Source organism: Toxotes jaculatrix, chromosome 12, assembly GCF_017976425.1.
Source record: "Toxotes jaculatrix isolate fToxJac2 chromosome 12, fToxJac2.pri, whole genome shotgun sequence".
Taxonomy (NCBI): domain Eukaryota; kingdom Metazoa; phylum Chordata; class Actinopteri; family Toxotidae; genus Toxotes; species Toxotes jaculatrix.
The window spans coordinates 9,608,879-9,627,768 of record NC_054405.1 but is presented as its reverse complement, the minus strand read 5'-3'; the positions used below and the strand labels follow the sequence as shown (position 1 = coordinate 9,627,768).

The window sequence follows — 18,890 nt, the reverse complement described above, 5'->3', positions numbered from 1 at the left end:
TTTTTTTTTTTAATTCATATTGAAAAGATGCCAGTTAAACTACAAAGAAGCTGTATGTTTATTTCAGTTCAAATTACTTTATGTGTTCATTTCAGTTACATTGTTGCTATTTAACTTCGCTCCTTCGTTTGGTACCAATAGACAGCACTTCCACAATACAGGGAGTGGATCACCGTCACGTCCAGAGGGAGCTGGGAGACGTAGTGATCCACCTGCACACACCAACTGTCCTGTCATCTTCTGCTGTCAGGCTGCAGTGGATGGTAAGGAGACTGTACCATGTGGGCTGTCCTGCAGGCTGCATACATTTCTGTCCTACATATACACAGAGTTGTCAGCGTTAGGGTAAATATGGGAAAAGGTCAAATGTGCAATTTTTCCAATAAATGTAAACACATACTTTGCATTAACAAATGATTTAAAAGCCAAGGGGTCAGGCCTTAAAAAAAAATCACCACTGCCTATGTCTATGCTGTCATAGTTTTTAGCTTTCAATGGTGCCTGAGGAAATACACTTTGAACAGAGATTCAGTGAAACACGGCTTTGTACATAGCTCAGGAATAGCATCTATGCTAGAACTGTCTTGTGTGAAAGTGAATGGTTTAAATGATTTATTTTATTCTGAAATGTATCTAAGCATATATTATCAGAGGAAAAATCCACTGCACAGTGGTGAATTTATCTTTGGTGCGATACATTGTACTTAGTTCCAAACACCTAAAATTGTATTTGCAGCATGTGTCTGTGTGTGTACGTGGGTGCATGCATGTGTGTGTGTGAATGCACCAACAGATGTCTTTTAAGGCATCCTCAGTCATAATTGTGTGGTTTCAATGGAAAGTGCTTGGTCCTCCCCTGGCTTGATTTTAAGCAGAGTTTCCTAAGAGGAAACTATTAATGACCTCATATCGCGTAATGTTAATCTGCATCGCCCTGAGGGCAAAGAGAATTAACACACACTCATAGAAAAGATTCCTCCTGCAGGATGTTCCCAAGACAAGGCTATGACCACCTAAATGTATGTTATTTTAACTCACACGCAGATATTATTGTGAACCTCAAACCTTACTTGCATTAGAGCAATAGAAGCTACAGTACATTCACACATCAGACCCAGATGTTTAGTTGCTCATGATAAAAGTGGGTCTCACTGTCACGTGCTATGACATTTATGTAGCGTGTTTTATCTCTACAACTCCATTAGGTCGAGCAGCAGTCCCCATACATCCAGGGTTACAAGGTGCTTTACAGGGCCTCCGCTGAGCACGGCCAGCCTGAGGGGCAGTGGAGCGTCCTGGAGGTACGCAGCCCACGGGAGGACAGTGTGGTGATCGGTCAGCTGAAGAAAGGATCCATCTACGAGTTCAAAGTGCGACCATTCTTTGATGAGTTCCAGGGAGCTGACAGTGAGGTGAAGGTGGTTAGGACATTGGAAGAAGGTGAGTGAGAACTTTTTTTTTCTAAGTATTCAGAGTTTCTATAAATAGCTGATGTGAATTGAATAACACTGCTGCAATTTTTTTTATGTTTTTCGTTATATATCTAGATAACAATACAGCCAGGTGTTGTTTTATTTAGTGTGCAACATCTAGGATGCATATAGCAGCAGATGAGATTGTGTTTATAACTGTGTGGTTTACTGGATGCTGCATTGTTTCAGCCCCTAGTAGAGCACCCCAGGGTGTTACAGTGACAAAGAGTGATGCCAATGGAACTGCCATCCTCATTGCTTGGAAACCGCCTCCAGACCTGGAGGAGACTGGAGCCATTCAGGAGTACAAGGTAAGAAAAGAAAGGCTTCCCTTCCCTCTCCCGTGCTAATGCTCTGAATCACGTGTACCCCAGTTAAAATGTAAATTGTAAATTGTGTCTTTGTGAGACTGTTGATGACTCTTGTGTTGTTGGATGTGTCCCTCAGGCAATCACTGTCATCTTGTCTCCTCCTCACCTTCTCTTGACAGGTCTGGTGCCTGGGTAATGAGAGTCGCTATCATGTAAACCAGTCAGTCGATGGCTCCACCTTCTCCGTGCTCATTTCCAGCCTGGCACCGGGAATTCGCTACAGTGTAGAGGTCGCGGCAAGCAATGGTGCTGGACCTGGGGTCAAGAGCGATGTCACTTTCTTTCAATTAGGTAAAAACTCTCCCCAAAAAAAAAAATTAGTAAGAGTGACAGTATCTTGTGGTGAAAACTTCTATAATGTTTCATAGCAACCTTTTCATTGAACAGTATTCATAAAAATTTTAATAAAGCACCATGTTGTGCATACCCTTATTACTAATCAGTTATGCTTCTTCTTCTTCATTGCTGTCATTTTCATGCACATATAATCTCAGATTTCCCTCTTTCCTCTGTCACTGATCAGACTCTGCAGGCCAGATGATGGATATCAGTGAGGAAAGAGACACGTTGTCTCAGATCTCAGATGTGGTGAGGCAACCAGCATTTATTGCTGGCATTGGTGCCACCTGCTGGCTGGTCCTCATGATTTTCAGTGTGTGGCTCTACCGTCACCGCAAGAAGAGAAGCGGCCTCAGCAGCACGTACACCGGCATCCGCAAGGGTGTGTTTTCCTCTGTATATTTTAGAAAAGCAGATGTGCAGATGTATGTCTCTTTTATAAATGTACTGTATGTGTGTTCAAAATGCTAATTTTACAACCTATACTGTAGGCCAAGTGTGCAACTGCCAAACAGGTTATCATGTTACTTTGGAAGGTGTGTTTGAAGGTGGTTGATGAAGGGATCAAGTCACAACATGTTGCCGCCACACTAAACGGTAGTCATCATCTCACTGATATTAAGGAATATTTTCAGAGGCTAATAAGCAGATCACATCACATGTTGAAAAATACTCTGGTCTAATCTCCCTTTGACACAAAGACTTCAGAAACAAATTTGCATTTGCGATTATTCAGACATTCAAAGGCTGACCTTTAGTCGCTCGTTTGTAGAGTGTCATTTCCTCAAAACGATGCGGTTCTTAGAGGCACAGGCCTGTCAACCTGCCATTTTTATGTCTGCTACAGTATCACAGTTATTTTCTCCTCTCCCTCTGGTTGCCTGTCACCCCCATTAACCTTCACCTGGACACACCTGTCAAAGACTGAGGCAGCAGTAAGGCAGATGGCATGTGGTGATTTAATTGTTTGTACACATCTGATTTTTATATGAAGAGATGTCCGTCACACAGCAGAGGTCACATGCACAGACATGAGAAAATCTCTTAGTCTGAAACACATAGCTACAATAGTACTAATGTATACTGAGCTGATTTCAACCTCTTTCTTCTTCTTTATCTGTCCCTGCAGTCCCGTCATTCACCTTTACACCTACAGGTATGTACAGCTTGGTTCATCTGATGCTGTTTGTGATCTTTTACGTATGCAGCAAGTCCACATGTAAACATCTCAGTCAGTTTTTCATAGTCAGTTACATATATGGAAATGGAAAGTTATGGAAATGCAACTGACTGGTCATATCAAGATTGTACAATTCTAACATAAATAAATAAATTTAATATATAAATTGGTTTTTACAAACATCTAACATCTAAGAATACAAAAAACAAAAACAAACTGACGTGAGATTAAATTAACATCATCAAGAATATGAGCTGCAACGGAAAATGATTAATTAGTAATTTCTCTTAAGTGGGAACTAAATAAGAAAATGCTGCTACTGTACCTGTGCTGTATATGCAGTACTGGCATATTTGTTGAATAAATTGTAGAATTTGTTGATTATTATAATAAAGCAACAATGTGCTTTTGCATAAACATCTACATGCTCACTAGACCAGATTTATTTGATTAAATAAGGAAAATGTGGAATGCAGGGCAGACAGCACAAGAGATGTTTTATTTGTTTCGTGTTTTTACGGGTGGTGGATGAGAAACCGTCTCAAACTGTGTTTCTAAATTAGTGGTGCAGTCACGCTGAGATGGATAAAGGTGCAGGCAATTATTTGTGTTGTCTTCATATAAATTAAACCATACAGTCAGACTTTGTGCCCTATGGATAGAAGTATGTATTGAAGTCAGTGTAGACTTTTGACTGCTTAGCCTTTCTACCTGCCTTTCATGGTTTTCTCTACCTTTGGCGCTTTCTCTTTTTGACAGCTCATCAAGGTGTAACTGTTTTTTTCTGTTTCTCTTTGCAGTTGCGTATCAAAGAGGAGAATCTGTGTGCAGCGCTGGCAGGTGAGTGATATTTTTGTCCCTTTGAGTTATATAAAGACAGAACAGAGCAAATGCACTGACATTGTGGAAACACTAGGGGGCGGTGTCTTCCTGCTCTAGATGATAAGCCGTATGATTCATCCCATGCTCATTCCTCAGTGATTTATGAAGGAAGCAGGCTTTGATTGACAGCACTGTGGTCCTCCTTGTTGCAGACCTGGCCTCCTCGGCATGGGTGAACCTCTAAACCAGCTGTGGCTGCCAGACAATTGGCCAAACACGTGTGCCAATCACAAGGACTGTAGCATCAACTGCTGCAATAATGGCAATGGCACCAGTGACAGTAACATGACAACGTACAGCCGACCAGGTTAGTGCAACACTGAGTTCATGTTAGTTTGTATTTTTCTCTTTTTTTCAGACACATATATTGTATGTGTGTGTGTGTGTGTGTGTGTGTGTGTGTGTGTGTGTGTGTGATAAAAATCAAACAGCTTCCAGTAAAGCTTTGTGACTTCATGTGTCCATGTGCTGCTTTGTTTCACGTCCTCCTCAGCTGACTGTATAGCCAACTATGGAAACCACCCAGAAAACAAACAGGGGGGTCAGCTTGCTTCTGAGACGGCCATTTACAGTGACGTGAACCTCTCCAACAAGCTCAATGAGATTAAAACATTCAACAACTCCAACCTGTGCTATGCAAGTCCAGGAGGAGATTCAACAGCCACATATGAACCCATCCCGTACGCCACCACACAGCTCATTCAGGCCAGCATCAAGAATAAGGCAGCCACCGGTGGTGCTATAGCAGAGCCCCTGGACATGCCCTGCTGGAAACAGCCCCCCAACCCTCCTCCAATTCCAAAGGAGATGGCAGCACAGATGCAGTACAACATAATTGAGCAAAACATGCTAAATAAAGGTAAAGTGGGGTTAAATTTGATTTGCTTTCTTATGAGAAAAAGAAAGATGCTGCACATTTGCTTTTTACATTGTCTTGTCAGATCATGTGCAAGGAAATGAAGGAATGACCCATCTCAAAACCATCGCCTACAACCAGACCCGTGATCACAGCACAGGAGGCTCACACCACAGTTCAGACAGAGGCAGCAACAGCACCTCAGGTAAGGCCAGCAGCTACCTCTGCCCAGTGATGAATTTTGATGAGGCAAGTCATAAGTCTGTGTTTATCTTGGTGTTTTCTTCTCATTTCTCAGGGAGTCAAAATCAAAAGAGAGCAATGCGGGCTCAAAAGATGCCAAAACATAATGCAGTAAGCTGGGGAGAGGCACTCTCTCCTCCTCATGCTAATGCCTGGGACTGTGATGAGTATAGCTTACCCATGGAAAGGAGGTATGGGGAAAAAAAAACACACACACACACACACTCATAGATGTCTGTTTACAGCACACACAAATAAACACAGACAGCTTATAGCAACTGCAATCATTACAGCTGAACTGAGATGTCTAAATCGCAGAAAATGCATTCGGTAGTACACTTCAAAATATGCCCCAGTCTGTGTCAAATGCACAGTATTGCCAGTAAACCAGTGCACAAGATAAAATGAAAAAATACTGCTGAATATGTCATGTTAAACTACAGCTACTTCACAATATGTTGCTCATTAGCAGGCTGTAGCCCACTAGGTTTAAATGACTAAAAAAAAACATTAATATGATAAAGTTATCAGACTCACACATGCTTAATTGGAGGTACGCTGTGAACACCTGCAAACCTTCTGTCAAAACATGGCCTTACTGTCACAGCCAACACTTAACCAAACTAATTATACAATTTAGATATCTGTAGTTGTCAGACAGTCACTTTACTATGACAGTACGTTTTATGTAATTGAAAGTACTCAATGAAATGTACAGCAGACAGAACAGCAACAAGCGTGCATTCAGCATTTCAGCAATACAAACCACATGGTGCAGAAAACGTTTTGTTCACCCTTGTACATTTTTCAGTAATGGAAGTTGGTGTTTTGATGGAGGAGCGAGGCATTTGCATTCATGTCTAATGGGCTGTGACTAATGTGTCAGGACTGCTCGCACACCTCATTCCTTTAGCCATTACCTCATGTCAGTTGCCCTTTTCTTATAAGTTTTGACCCAGAGGAGAGAATAGAAAGCTGTCCCACTCCACCGGTTAGAGGGGCAGCCTCATCTCTCACTGAAGTGTCCTGTAGTCACCCACCTACCACACCACCGCAGGGTGACCTGAGCAGCGGCCTGCACAGTGGAGCCGAGCACCAGAGGTAACCAGATTAAACATTCCAGACACTACGTTCAAACATTTTTAACTGATTCTGCAAAAAATGTTTGTTGTGACAAGACTGCAAAGATTTTTTTTTTTAATGCACTTTCCAGCCAACACATCACCAGCCACCCTCGTCCTCTCTCCCCAATGCACACCTACACCTCCATACCCGTCTGCACAGACACTGATGAGCTGCAAGAGGATGAGGAGGAGGCAGAGGAGGACACAGACGCAGAACTCGCTGACAGTCAGTACAGCCAACACCACAACCGGCAGATGCACAAACACCAGCTGCACCACCCCTCTCCACACAAGCTGCTCTACCACGGGCTGGACCAGACCCCAGCCTCCAGCACCGGGGATCTGGACAGATCAGTCACAGGGTCCATGGTTAACAGCTGGGGCTCAGCATCTGAGGACAACATCTCATCAGGCAGGTCCAGTGTTGTCAGCACCTCAGAAGGATCCTTCTTTACAGATGGCGATTTCAACCAGGCGGTAGCCTCTTCACGGGATATTGTAGGCCTGCGCATGTGCAGATACCCAGAGGAGTCAGGTGAGCAGGCTTTTGTGGGAGGTGTTAAAACTTATTTGATTATATTTGTCTACTTTGTTTGATTTCTTTCTGTATATGTTGCTTATTTGTCCATTTTTCCAAATTAGTCACAAAATTAAAGCTTTAAAATATTCATGACAAAATAAGCAACAATCAGATCAGGTTAGTTAGTTTAGTTAGTTTGTCTGGAAAAAAAAATTATTAAGGCAAACTGCTTCATCATGACTGGGTGGGTGTGGTTTAATCATATCGGCGTGTTGGCCTGGCAACATAATCAGACAGCCTGGATAACATCACATTTTGATTCCAAATCAAAAAGCTAAATAAATTGGTGCTGAGAAAAAAGTGAAATCACCTTCTTCACCACCTTTTGCCTTTTACCCTTAGTTAGAAAAGCTCAGATATAAATGGCAGACAGAAGTCTCTCAACTGAAATATCCAAAACTGTTCCAGCTATGGCAGAAAATGTGTTTATCTAGGACCAAGCTGCTCAGAGAAAGAAGATAATGGAGAAAATATGTTTTCAGAACCTTTGAATTTACCCAGTGAATATTTGACTAAATAAAATTCTGATTTCCTGTGTGAAAAATCACTTAGGACACTTAAAATGACAGTAGAAATCTATTGCAAAATATAGTTTACTGTTAAAAGTAACATTTATTCAAGCGACATATTTAATATTTGTCCTAAATCTGTGTGACAGGCCGGCGGCACCAGCGTCCCAGCAGCCCCATGTCCACAGACAGCAACATGAGTCCTGCAATAACACACAAAAGGCCCAGGAGGCATAAACAGAACCAGTCTGGTCAACAGGGCTACCAACCCAAAGACGTCTTCAACGATGGTAAAGATTAAACCAAGAAAGAGGTTAAAGATTTACTGCTCTATATTTCTTAATAACGCTTACATCTGGATCTCTGTGCTCTGCTGTGCCCCCATACCCCCAGATTCTTGCATGCCTCTGAATTTCTCCAGCCAGCTGTCCCATGGTGACTATAAAGTGAGGGGGGCCACATTGCCTCGTATGGGCTCTGGGGAGGCCCGGGGTCGACGAGGCAGCACCGGGACTCACAAAGTGAGGGAGGGTACATTTGAGCAGAGGGAGAACCAGGACAAGCACAAGACTCCACTAGGAGGAAAAGGAAGTAGCAAAAGCCGACAGCACTCAGGTACTGGGTGAATCATAATGGCTGCTATGCAAAATGTACAAAATTTTAAATAAGAAATATAAAAGTGTCGAGCCAATTAAAATGTTTTCCTTTCTTGTCTCTCCTTCAGAATTTGGGGACATCCTTCTGTACAGCCGTCCCTCTTTCCCATCAGGTCAAGCTCAGAGGGAGCCTGATGAGCCTAATTCATCCAGCTTTATGTCATGTGGAGACTCAAGGACCAAACAGGGAGGACAGGTGGCCTCTACAGGACAGGTGGAAGAGGTAAATGAAAATTTGGATTTGTCTTTGTGTAAATGTATTTTCCTTGAATATCTGTGACACAAGCTCACTGACAATTAACTTATTTTAAGTGCAAGGAGAGAAGCATGACTCTGTTCTGTTTTCACAGTTCCTGAAAAGCTAAGAAGCAATGCGAGCACAGAAGGATTATCCTACAGTTGCTTCGAACGAAGGACTCTGACCTTTACTATACGGAAAAAGACTAAAAATACTGCACAATACATGCTATCGTTTTCTACTTTGAATTTCTCATTAGGTGTTTGAAAAGAAAAAAAAGAAAAAAGTGCTCTCATGTTTAAGTCTGTGGACTTCAATTTGATGCACTGTTTATTGTTTGCTTTTTTGGGTGACCAGCTTCCAGGAGCCCGAGCCACCGGTTGCTCAGTAAAGTGAGATGAATGCACATTTGATGGCGGTTGTGAGTGTCTACAAAAATATTGTCCATGACGACTGCTTGATGCGGTCCACATGATCTTTGCTTGTCAGTTGTCTTGTTATTTTACTGTAATTAATATTCAGTCATTACCAGCCATCTTGTAAACTGTTGAAATTGTTTACTGCCACAGAAGTGCTTCAAATTCAAATTTTATAGAACAGTGTTAATGTTTTTTTTTAAGTGATGTACATCTTGTCTTTGTATTATTTGTTCTACTTTGGTTATAAAAGCACAATCACTTAATTTTATTGTAAGTCATTATTATATGAATTTCACTCTGGAGGAAATCAGTCTTTGGAGTCTTGTTAGTCATTTCATCAGTTCAGTTCAGGCTGAGAAAATGAAATTGTTGATTGTGGTTGTGCGTTCAGTTGTGTTCATTTGAGCTGCTTTCATTCAGATTTGAACTATCTGTTGTGTGTACTGAGAGAATTGCATGCAGATTCACCTGTAGGAGGTTTTACTTAACACCTTGACTGCTTTGTTCCCCCTCTGTGAAGCTGAAAAGTCATGGACTGGTTCCATTTATTGTTTCCCTCCACTTAGTCCACTTCATCTAAACCCGTGTTCACTTGACTCTGGACGTAACTTCTGGATTAGGGCTGGACAGTGTACCGTATTTATTGAATTACTCAGTATGAATTCCTTACCAGCCTAAATTCATTCATATAGCAATGTTCAAGAAATAAAATTTCCTGTGTCCTATGTAATTAAAAGGAGAACAGTTATAACACCTGAGGTTCAGTCAGCCAGTCTACAATCCCTTCCAGAGGTCTAAAACCTTAAACTGGACACATACCAGACGTACGTCAATGCAAAAAAAATGAGTATTATCCGGCACTGATTTATTGAGAAAATTATTATTGTTTATTTATCTTTGGAAACTTAAATGTACATTGTTATATAAATTTTGGTCATATTGTCCAGCCCTTTTCTATAAGTTACATATGGAACAAATATGTCACTTTAACTTCTCTGTTTGAATAAATATTGCTGTTCCTTAATCAACAACAACAAATAATCTTTTTATCTCACCTCTGTAACCCAATCTATATAACCTCTCCTCTTTCCAGGTTCAAATGAATCATTGATTTTGCACCACAGAGAATCAGATACAGCGAAAACCACTTCTATCCACTACTTACCGTGAAAACTGCAAATGACTCTTAAGCCTTTCAAACATTTTAATCAAAGTTTTAACTTTAAAAATCTGAACTTTGAAAAGAAAAAGTGATGAGTTTTCTGGTGGTGTCATGACACAAAACTCAGCCATCGAAAACCTCTTTTAAGAATGAGACCTTGAAAACTCTGAAGCATTTGATGCACACACAGCACATTCAATAAGGAAATAATGTCAGAAACATTTTTTTTTTGTTGAATCCTCATTGTGTAATATTCAGTCTACAGTAAATTCCGGACTATTGAGCACACCTGAATATAAGCCGCACCCACTATATTTAAAAAGAAAAAAAAATTGTACATATATAGGCCTGACCTTGTCTATAAGTCGCAGGTGTCTACGTTGTAACATGAGATATTTACACAGAAAGATGGTACACTGAAAGATTTTTTTAAACTTTTAATTAAATAAATGCTTTTTTTCCGAACAGTGCCTGTAACACGGCAGTAACATGGCAGTAAAACAGCTGGTTAAAAAAATTAAAAATACCAGAAAAGTCAGAAAAGGCATTGATGCTATCTTCCTCTCACTCCTGTGCACTAAAACCACTGAAGTCGTCTTCTTCAGTGTCGGAATTGAAAAGCCTCAGAATTACTTTGTCACACACTGTCTCAGACTCTCTTTCATTGTTTTCGTGGTTCTCTCTCATTAGCCCATAAAAATATATAAATTAGCATCATTTTGTTTTGTCTTGTATCTGTACTCCTACCACTTAGAGTGGAAGGAGCTTAACATTTGAACATTGCCAAAAAAAACAATTGTGTTAGCTTGGGTGTGCAAACGAAGTTGCACAGTGAGTTACTTCATGGTATCATCTAAAATGATACCATGTTGGTAGAAAGCTTTAAGTAACTGGGTGTTCACCTCAATAACAATAAACTGGACTGGATGCACAACACTGATGCCCTGTAAAAGAAGGGCCAAAGTCGCCTCCACCCTCTGCCATCTTTTTTGGTATATCTTGAGGCCATACTGAAGTATGACTTTTTTTGGCCTATTCTGAAGCCTTACATTACTATGATGTTTTTTTTTTGGCATATTTTGAGGCCATTCACCTGTATGACCTTTTTTATGACATTTTGAGGTCGTTCTGAAAAATGACTTTTTTTGGCCGATTTTGACGCCTTACTATACTATGACCATTTTTATGACATTTTGAGGCCAAAAAAAAGTGACTTTTTTTGGCCAATTTTGACGCCTTACTATACTATGACCATTTTGATGACATTTTGAGGCCGTTCTGAAAAATGACCTTTTTTGGCCGATTTTGACGCCTTACTATACTATGACCATTTTTGTGACGTTTTGAGGCCGTTCTGAAAAATAACTTTTTTTGGCCGATTTTGACGCCTTACTATACTATGACCATTTTTATGACATTTTGAGGCCAAAAAAAAAATTGACTTTTTTTGGCCGATTTTGAGGCCTTACTATACTATGACCATTTTTGTGACGTTTTGAGGCCGTTCTGAAAAATAACTTTTTTTGGCCGATTTTGACGCCTTACTATACTATGACCATTTTTATGACATTTTGAGGCCAAAAAAAATGTGACTTTTTTTGTCCGATTTTGACGCCTTACTATACTATGACCGTTTTTATGACATTTTGAGGCCAAAAAAAAATGTGACTTTTTTTGGCAGATTTTGACGCCTTACTATACAATGACCGTTTTTATGACATTTTGAGGCCAAAAAAAAAGTGACTTTTTTTGTCCGATTTTGACGCCTTACTATACTATGACGTTTTTTCTGACATTTTGAGGTAAAAAAAAAATGTGACTTTTTTTGGCCGAAAAAAACGCCATACTATACTATGATGTTTTTTATGACATTTTGAGGTCAAAATTTTTTTTGACTTTTTCTGGCCGATTTTGACGCCTTACTATACTATGACGTTTTTTATGACATTTTGAGGTCAAAAAAATTTTTGACTTTTTTTGGCCGAAAAAAACGCCATACTATACTATGACGTTTTTTATGACATTTTGAGGTCAAAAAAAATTTAGACTTTTTTTGCCTGAAAAAAACGCCATAGTATACTATGATGTTTTTTATGACATTTTGAGGTCAAAAAAAATTTAGACTTTTTTTGCCCGAAAAAAACGCCATAGTATACTATGACGTTTTTTATGACATTTTGAGGTCAAAAAAAATTTAGACTTTTTTTGCCCGAAAAAAACGCCATAGTATACTATGACGTTTTTTATGACATTTTGAGGTCAAAAAAAATTGTGACTTTTCTTGGCCGATTTTGAAGCCATACTATACTATGACGTTTTTTATGACATTTTGAGGTCAAAAAAAATTGTGACTTTTTTTGGCCGATTTTGATGCCTTACTATATTATGACGTTTTTTATAACATTTTGAGGTCAAAAAAAATTTTTGACTTTTTTTTCCTGAAAAAAAACCGCCATACTATACTATGACATTTTTTATGACATTTTGAGGCCACAAAAAATTTTGACTTTTTTTGCCCGAAAAAAAGGCATACTATACTATGACGTTTTTTATGACATTTTGAGGTCAAAAAAATTTTTGACTTTTTTATGCCGATTTTGAGGCCTTACTATATTATGACGTTTTTTATAACATTTTGAGGTCAAAAAAAAATTTGACTTTTTTTGGCCGAAAAAAACGCCATACTATACTATGACGTTTTTTATGACATTTTGAGGTCAAAAAAAATTGGGACTTTTTTTGGCCGAAAAAAACGCCATACTATACTATGACGTTTTTTATGACATTTTGAGGTCAAAAAAAATTTAGACTTTTTTTGCCCGAAAAAAACGCCATAGTATACTATGACGTTTTTTATGACATTTTGAGGTCAAAAAAAATTTAGACTTTTTTTGCCCGAAAAAAACGCCATAGTATACTATGACGTTTTTTATGACATTTTGAGGTCAAAAAAAATTGTGACTTTTTTTGGCCGATTTTGACGCCATACTATACTATGACGTTTTTTATGACATTTTGAGGCCCAAAAAAATTTTGACTTTTTTTGGTCGATTTTGACGCCTTACTTTACTATGACGTTTTTTATGACATTTTAAGGCCCAAAAAAATTGTGACTTTTTTTGCCCGAAAAAAACGCCATACTATACTATGACGTTTTTTATGACATTTTGAGGTCAAAAAAAATTTTGACTTTTTTTGCCCGAAAAAAACGCCATACTATGACGTTTTTTATGACATTTTGAGGTCAAAAAAAATTGGGACTTTTTTTGGCCGAAAAAAACGCCATACTATACTATGACGTTTTTTATGACATTTTGAGGTCAAAAAATTTTTTGACTTTTTTGGCCCAAAAAAACGCCATACTATACTATGACCTTTTTTATGACATTTTGAGGTCAAAAAAAATTTAGACATTTTTTGGCCGATTTTGACGCCTTACTATACTAAGACATTTTTTATGACATTTTGAGGTCCAAAAAAATTTTGACTTTTTTTGCCCGAAAAAAACCCCATACTATACTATGACGTTTTTTATGACATTTTGAGGTCAAAAAAAATTGTGACTTTTTTTGCCCGAAAAAAACGCCATACTATACTATGACGTTTTTTATGACATTTTGAGGTCAAAAAAAATTTAGACTTTTTTTGGCCGAAAAAAACGCCATAGTACTATGACGTTTTTTATGACATTTTGAGGTAAAAAAAAATTTAGACTTTTTTTGGCCGATTTTGACGCCATACTGTACTATGAAGTTTTTTATGACATTTTGAGGCCCAAAAAAATTTTGACTTTTTTTGGCCGATTTTGACGCCTTACTATACTATGACGTTTTTTATGACATTTTGAGGTTAAAAAAAAATTGTGACTTTTTTTGGCCGAAAAAAACGCCATACTATACTATGACGTTTTTTATGACATTTTGAGGTCAAAAAAAATTGTGACTTTTTTTGGCCGAAAAAAACGCCATACTATACTATGACGTTTTTTATGACATTTTGAGGTAAAAAAAAATTGTGACTTTTTTTGCCCGAAAAAAACGCCATAGTATACTATGACGTTTTTTATGACATTTTGAGGTCAAAAAAAATTTACACTTTTTTTGCCCGAAAAAAACGCCATAGTATACTATGACGTTTTTTATGACATTTTGAGGTCAAAAAAAATTGTGACTTTTTTTGGCCGATTTTGAGGCCATACTATACTATGACGTTTTTTATGACATTTTGAGGCCCAAAAAATTTTTGACTTTTTTTGGCCGAAAAAAACACCATACTATACTATGACGTTTTTTATGACATTTTGAGGTCAAAAAAAATTGTGAATTTTTTTGGCCGAAAAAAACGCCATACTATACTATGACGTTTTTTATGACATTTTGAGGCCCCAAAAAATTTTGACTTTTTTTGGCCGATTTTGACGCCTTACTATACTATGACGTTTTTTATGACATTTTGAGGTTAAAAAAAAATTGTGACTTTTTTTGCCCGAAAAAAACGCCATACCATACTATGACGTTTTTTATGACATTTTGAGGTAAAAAAAATTGTAACTTTTTTTGGCCGAAAAAAACACCATACTATACTATGACCTTTTTTATGACATTTTGAGGTAAAAAAAAATTTAGACTTTTTTTGCCCGAAAAAAACGCCATACTATACTATGACGTTTTTTATGACATTTTGAGGTCAAAAAAAATTTTGACTTTTTTTGCCCGAAAAAAACGGCATACTATACTATGACGTTTTTTATGACATTTTGAGGTCAAAAAAAATTGGGACTTTTTTTGCCCGAAAAAAACGCCATACTATACTATGACGTTTTTTATGACATTTTGAGGTCAAAAAAATTTTTGACTTTTTTTGGCCGATTTTGACGCCTTACTATACTATGACGTTTTTAATAACATTTTGAGGTAAAAAAAAATTGTGACTTTTTTTGGCCGATTTTGACGCCATACTATACTATGACGTTTTTTATGACATTTTGAGGCCCAAAAAAATTGTGACTTTTTTTGGCCGATTTTGACGCCTTACTATACTATGACGTTTTTTATGACATTTTGAGGTCAAAAAAAAATTGTGACGTTTTTTGGCCGAAAAAAAACGCCATACTATACTATGACGTTTTTTATGACATTTTGAGGTCAAAAAAATTGGGGCTTTTTTTGGCCGAAAAAAACGCCATAATATACTATGACGTTTTTTATGATATTTTGAGGTCAAAAAAATTTTTGACTTTTTTTGGCCGATTTTGACGCCTTACTATACTATGACGTTTTTTATGACATTTTGAGGTCAAAATTTTTTTTGACTTTTTTTGGCCGATTTTGACGCCTTACTATACTATGATGTTTTTTATGACATTTTGAGGTCAAAAAAAATTGTGACGTTTTTTGGCCGAAAAAAACGGCATACTATACTATGACGTTTTTTATGACATTTTGAGGCCAAAAAAAATTTTGACTTTTTTTGGCTGAAAAAAACGGCATACTATACTATGACCTTTTTTATGACATTTTGAGGTCAAAAAAAATTGTGACTTTTTTTGGCCGATTTTGAAGCCTTACTATACTATGACATTTTTTATGACATTTTGAGGTCAAAAAAAATTTTGACTTTTTTTGGCCGATTTTGACGCCTTACTATACTATGACCTTTTTTATGACATTTTGAGGTTAAAAAAAATTGTGACTTTTTTTGGCCGAAAAAAACGCCATACTATACTATGACGTTTTTTATGACATTTTGAGGTAAAAAAAAATTGTGACTTTTTTTGCCCGAAAAAAACGCCATACTATACTATGACGTTTTTTATGACATTTTGAGGTCAAAAAAATTTTTGACTTTTTTTGGCCGAAAAAAACGCCATACTATACTATGACGTTTTTTATGACATTTTGAGGTCAAAAAATTTTTGACTTTTTTTGGCCGAAAAAAACGGCATACTATACTATGACGTTTTTTATGACATTTTGAGGTCCCAAAAAATTTTGACTTTTTTTGGCCGATTTTGAAGCCTTACTATACTATGACCTTTTTTATGACATTTTGAGGTCAAAAAAAATTTTGACTTTTTTTGGCCGATTTTGACGCCTTACTATACTATGACCTTTTTTATGACATTTTGAGGTCAAAAAAAATTTTGACTTTTTTTGCCAGAAAAAGATGCCATAATATACTATGACCTTTTTTATGACATTTTGAGGTCAAAAAAAATTTTGACTTTTTTTGCCAGAAAAAGATGCCATACTATACTATGACCATTTTTTATGACATTTTGAGGTCAAAAAAAAAAAGTGACTTTTTTTGGCCGGAAAAAATGGCATACTATACTATGACCTTTTTTATGATATTTTGAGGTCAACAAAAATTTAGACTTTTTTTGGCCGATTTTGACGCCATACTATACTATGACGTTTTTTATGACATTTTGAGGTAAAAAAAAATTGACTTTTTTTGGCCGAAAAAAACGTCATACTATACTATGACGTTTTTTATGACATTTTGAGGTCAAAATTTTTTTTGACTTTTTTTGGCCGAAAAAAACGCCATACTATACTATGACGTTTTTTATGACATTTTGAGGTCAAAAAATTTTTTGAATTTTTTTTGGCCGATCTTGACGCCTTACTATACTATGACGTTTTTTATGACATTTTGAGGCCAAAAAAATTTTTGACTTTTTTTGCCGAAAAAAACGGCATACTATACTATGACCTTTTTTATGACATTTTGAGGTCCCAAAAAATTTTGACTTTTTTTGGCCGATTTTGAAGCCTTACTATACTATGACATTTTTTATGACATTTTGAGGTCAAAAAAAATTTTGACTTTTTTTGGCCGATTTTGACGCCTTACTATACTATGACCTTTTTTATGACATTTTGAGGTCAAAAAAATTTTTGACTTTTTTTGCCAGAAAAAGATGCCATACTATACTATGACCTTTTTTATGACATTTTGAGGTCAAAAAAAAATTTGACTTTTTTTGCCAGAAAAAGATGCCATACTATACTATGACCTTTTTTTATGACATTTTGAGGTCAAAAAAAAAAAGTGACTTTTTTTGGCCGGAAAAAATGGCATACTATACTATGACGTTTTTTATGACATTTTGAGGTCAACAAAAATTTAGACTTTTTTTGGCCGATTTTGACGCCATACTATACTATGACGTTTTTTATGACATTTTGAGGTCAAAAAAAATTTAGACTTTTTTTGCCCGAAAAAAACGCCATAGTATACTATGACGTTTTTTATGACATTTTGAGGTCAAAAAAAATTGTGACTTTTTTTGGCCGATTTTGACGCCATACTATACTATGACGTTTTTTATGACATTTTGAGGCCCAAAAAAAGTTGACTTTTTTTGCCCGAAAAAAACACCATACTATACTATGACGTTTTTTATGACATTTTGAGGTAAAAAAAAATTGTGAATTTTTTTGGCCGAAAAAAACGCCATACTATACTATGACGTTTTTTATGACATTTTGAGGCCCCAAAAAATTTTGACTTTTTTTGGCCGATTTTGACGCCTTACTATACTATGACGTTTTTTATGACATTTTGAGGTTAAAAAAAAATTGTGACTTTTTTTGCCCGAAAAAAACGCCATACCATACTATGACGTTTTTTATGACATTTTGAGGTAAAAAAAAATTGTAACTTTTTTTGGCCGAAAAAAACACCACACTATACTATGACCTTTTTTATGACATTTTGAGGTCAAAAAAAATTTAGACTTTTTTTGCCCGAAAAAAACGCCATACTATACTATGACGTTTTTTATGACATTTTGAGGTCAAAAAAAATTTAGACTTTTTTTGCCCGAAAAAAACGCCATAGTATACTATGACGTTTTTTATGACATTTTGAGGTCAAAAAAAATTGTGACTTTTTTTGGCCGATTTTGACGCCATACTATACTATGACGTTTTTTATGACATTTTGAGGCCCAAAAAAAGTTGACTTTTTTTGCCCGAAAAAAACACCATACTATACTATGACGTTTTTTATGACATTTTGAGGTCAAAAAAAATTGTGAATTTTTTTGGCCGAAAAAAACGCCATACTATACTATGACGTTTTTTATGACATTTTGAGGCCCCAAAAAATTTTGACTTTTTTTGGCCGATTTTGACGCCTTACTATACTATGACGTTTTTTATGACATTTTGAGGTTAAAAAAAAATTGTGACTTTTTTTGCCCGAAAAAAACGCCATACCATACTATGACGTTTTTTATGACATTTTGAGGTAAAAAAAAATTGTAACTTTTTTTGGCCGAAAAAAACACCACACTATACTATGACCTTTTTTATGACATTTTGAGGTCAAAAAAAATTTTGACTTTTTTTGCCCGAAAAAAACGCCATACTGTACTATGACGTTTTTTATGACATTTTGAGGTCAAAAAAAATTTTGACTTTTTTTGCCCGAAAAAAACGCCATACTGTACTATGACGTTTTTTATGACATTTTGAGGTAAAAAAAAATTGTAACTTTTTTTGGCCGAAAAAAACGCCATAATATACTATGACGTTTTTTATGATATTTTGAGGTCAAAAAAAATTTTGACTTTTTTTGGCCGATTTTGACGCCTTACTATACTATGATGTTTTTTATGACATTTTGAGGTCAAAAAAAATTGTGACTTTTTTTGGCCGATTTTGACGCCATACTATACTATGACGTTTTTTATGACATTTTGAGGCCCAAAAAAATTTCGACTTTTTTTGGCCGAAAAAAACACCATACTATACTATGACGTTTTTTATGACATTTTGAGGTCAAAAAAAATTGTGAATTTTTTTGGCCGAAAAAAACGCCATACTATACTATGACGTTTTTTATGAC

The 18,890-nt window shown here is 36.5% G+C and overlaps 1 protein-coding gene across 1 annotated transcript in view; it reads left to right on the top strand.

Annotated features, from left to right (window-relative positions):
* Positions 1-9,813, top strand: part of LOC121190774 (roundabout homolog 1-like) — an 87,162-nt gene extending 77,349 nt beyond the window's left edge. Inside the window, exons 16-32 of the mRNA XM_041051770.1 lie at positions 142-263; positions 1,206-1,440; positions 1,662-1,783; positions 1,963-2,134; positions 2,367-2,564; positions 3,312-3,338; positions 4,163-4,202; positions 4,397-4,551; positions 4,738-5,103; positions 5,186-5,305; positions 5,399-5,534; positions 6,292-6,444; positions 6,557-7,002; positions 7,706-7,846; positions 7,950-8,171; positions 8,281-8,435; positions 8,563-9,813. Of these exons, the coding sequence (XP_040907704.1) occupies positions 142-263; positions 1,206-1,440; positions 1,662-1,783; positions 1,963-2,134; positions 2,367-2,564; positions 3,312-3,338; positions 4,163-4,202; positions 4,397-4,551; positions 4,738-5,103; positions 5,186-5,305; positions 5,399-5,534; positions 6,292-6,444; positions 6,557-7,002; positions 7,706-7,846; positions 7,950-8,171; positions 8,281-8,435; positions 8,563-8,577 (2,825 nt within the window). The 3' untranslated portion in view covers positions 8,578-9,813. The remainder of the gene's footprint in view (positions 1-141; positions 264-1,205; positions 1,441-1,661; positions 1,784-1,962; positions 2,135-2,366; positions 2,565-3,311; positions 3,339-4,162; positions 4,203-4,396; positions 4,552-4,737; positions 5,104-5,185; positions 5,306-5,398; positions 5,535-6,291; positions 6,445-6,556; positions 7,003-7,705; positions 7,847-7,949; positions 8,172-8,280; positions 8,436-8,562) is intronic.
* Positions 9,814-18,890: the final 9,077 nt, after the last annotated feature.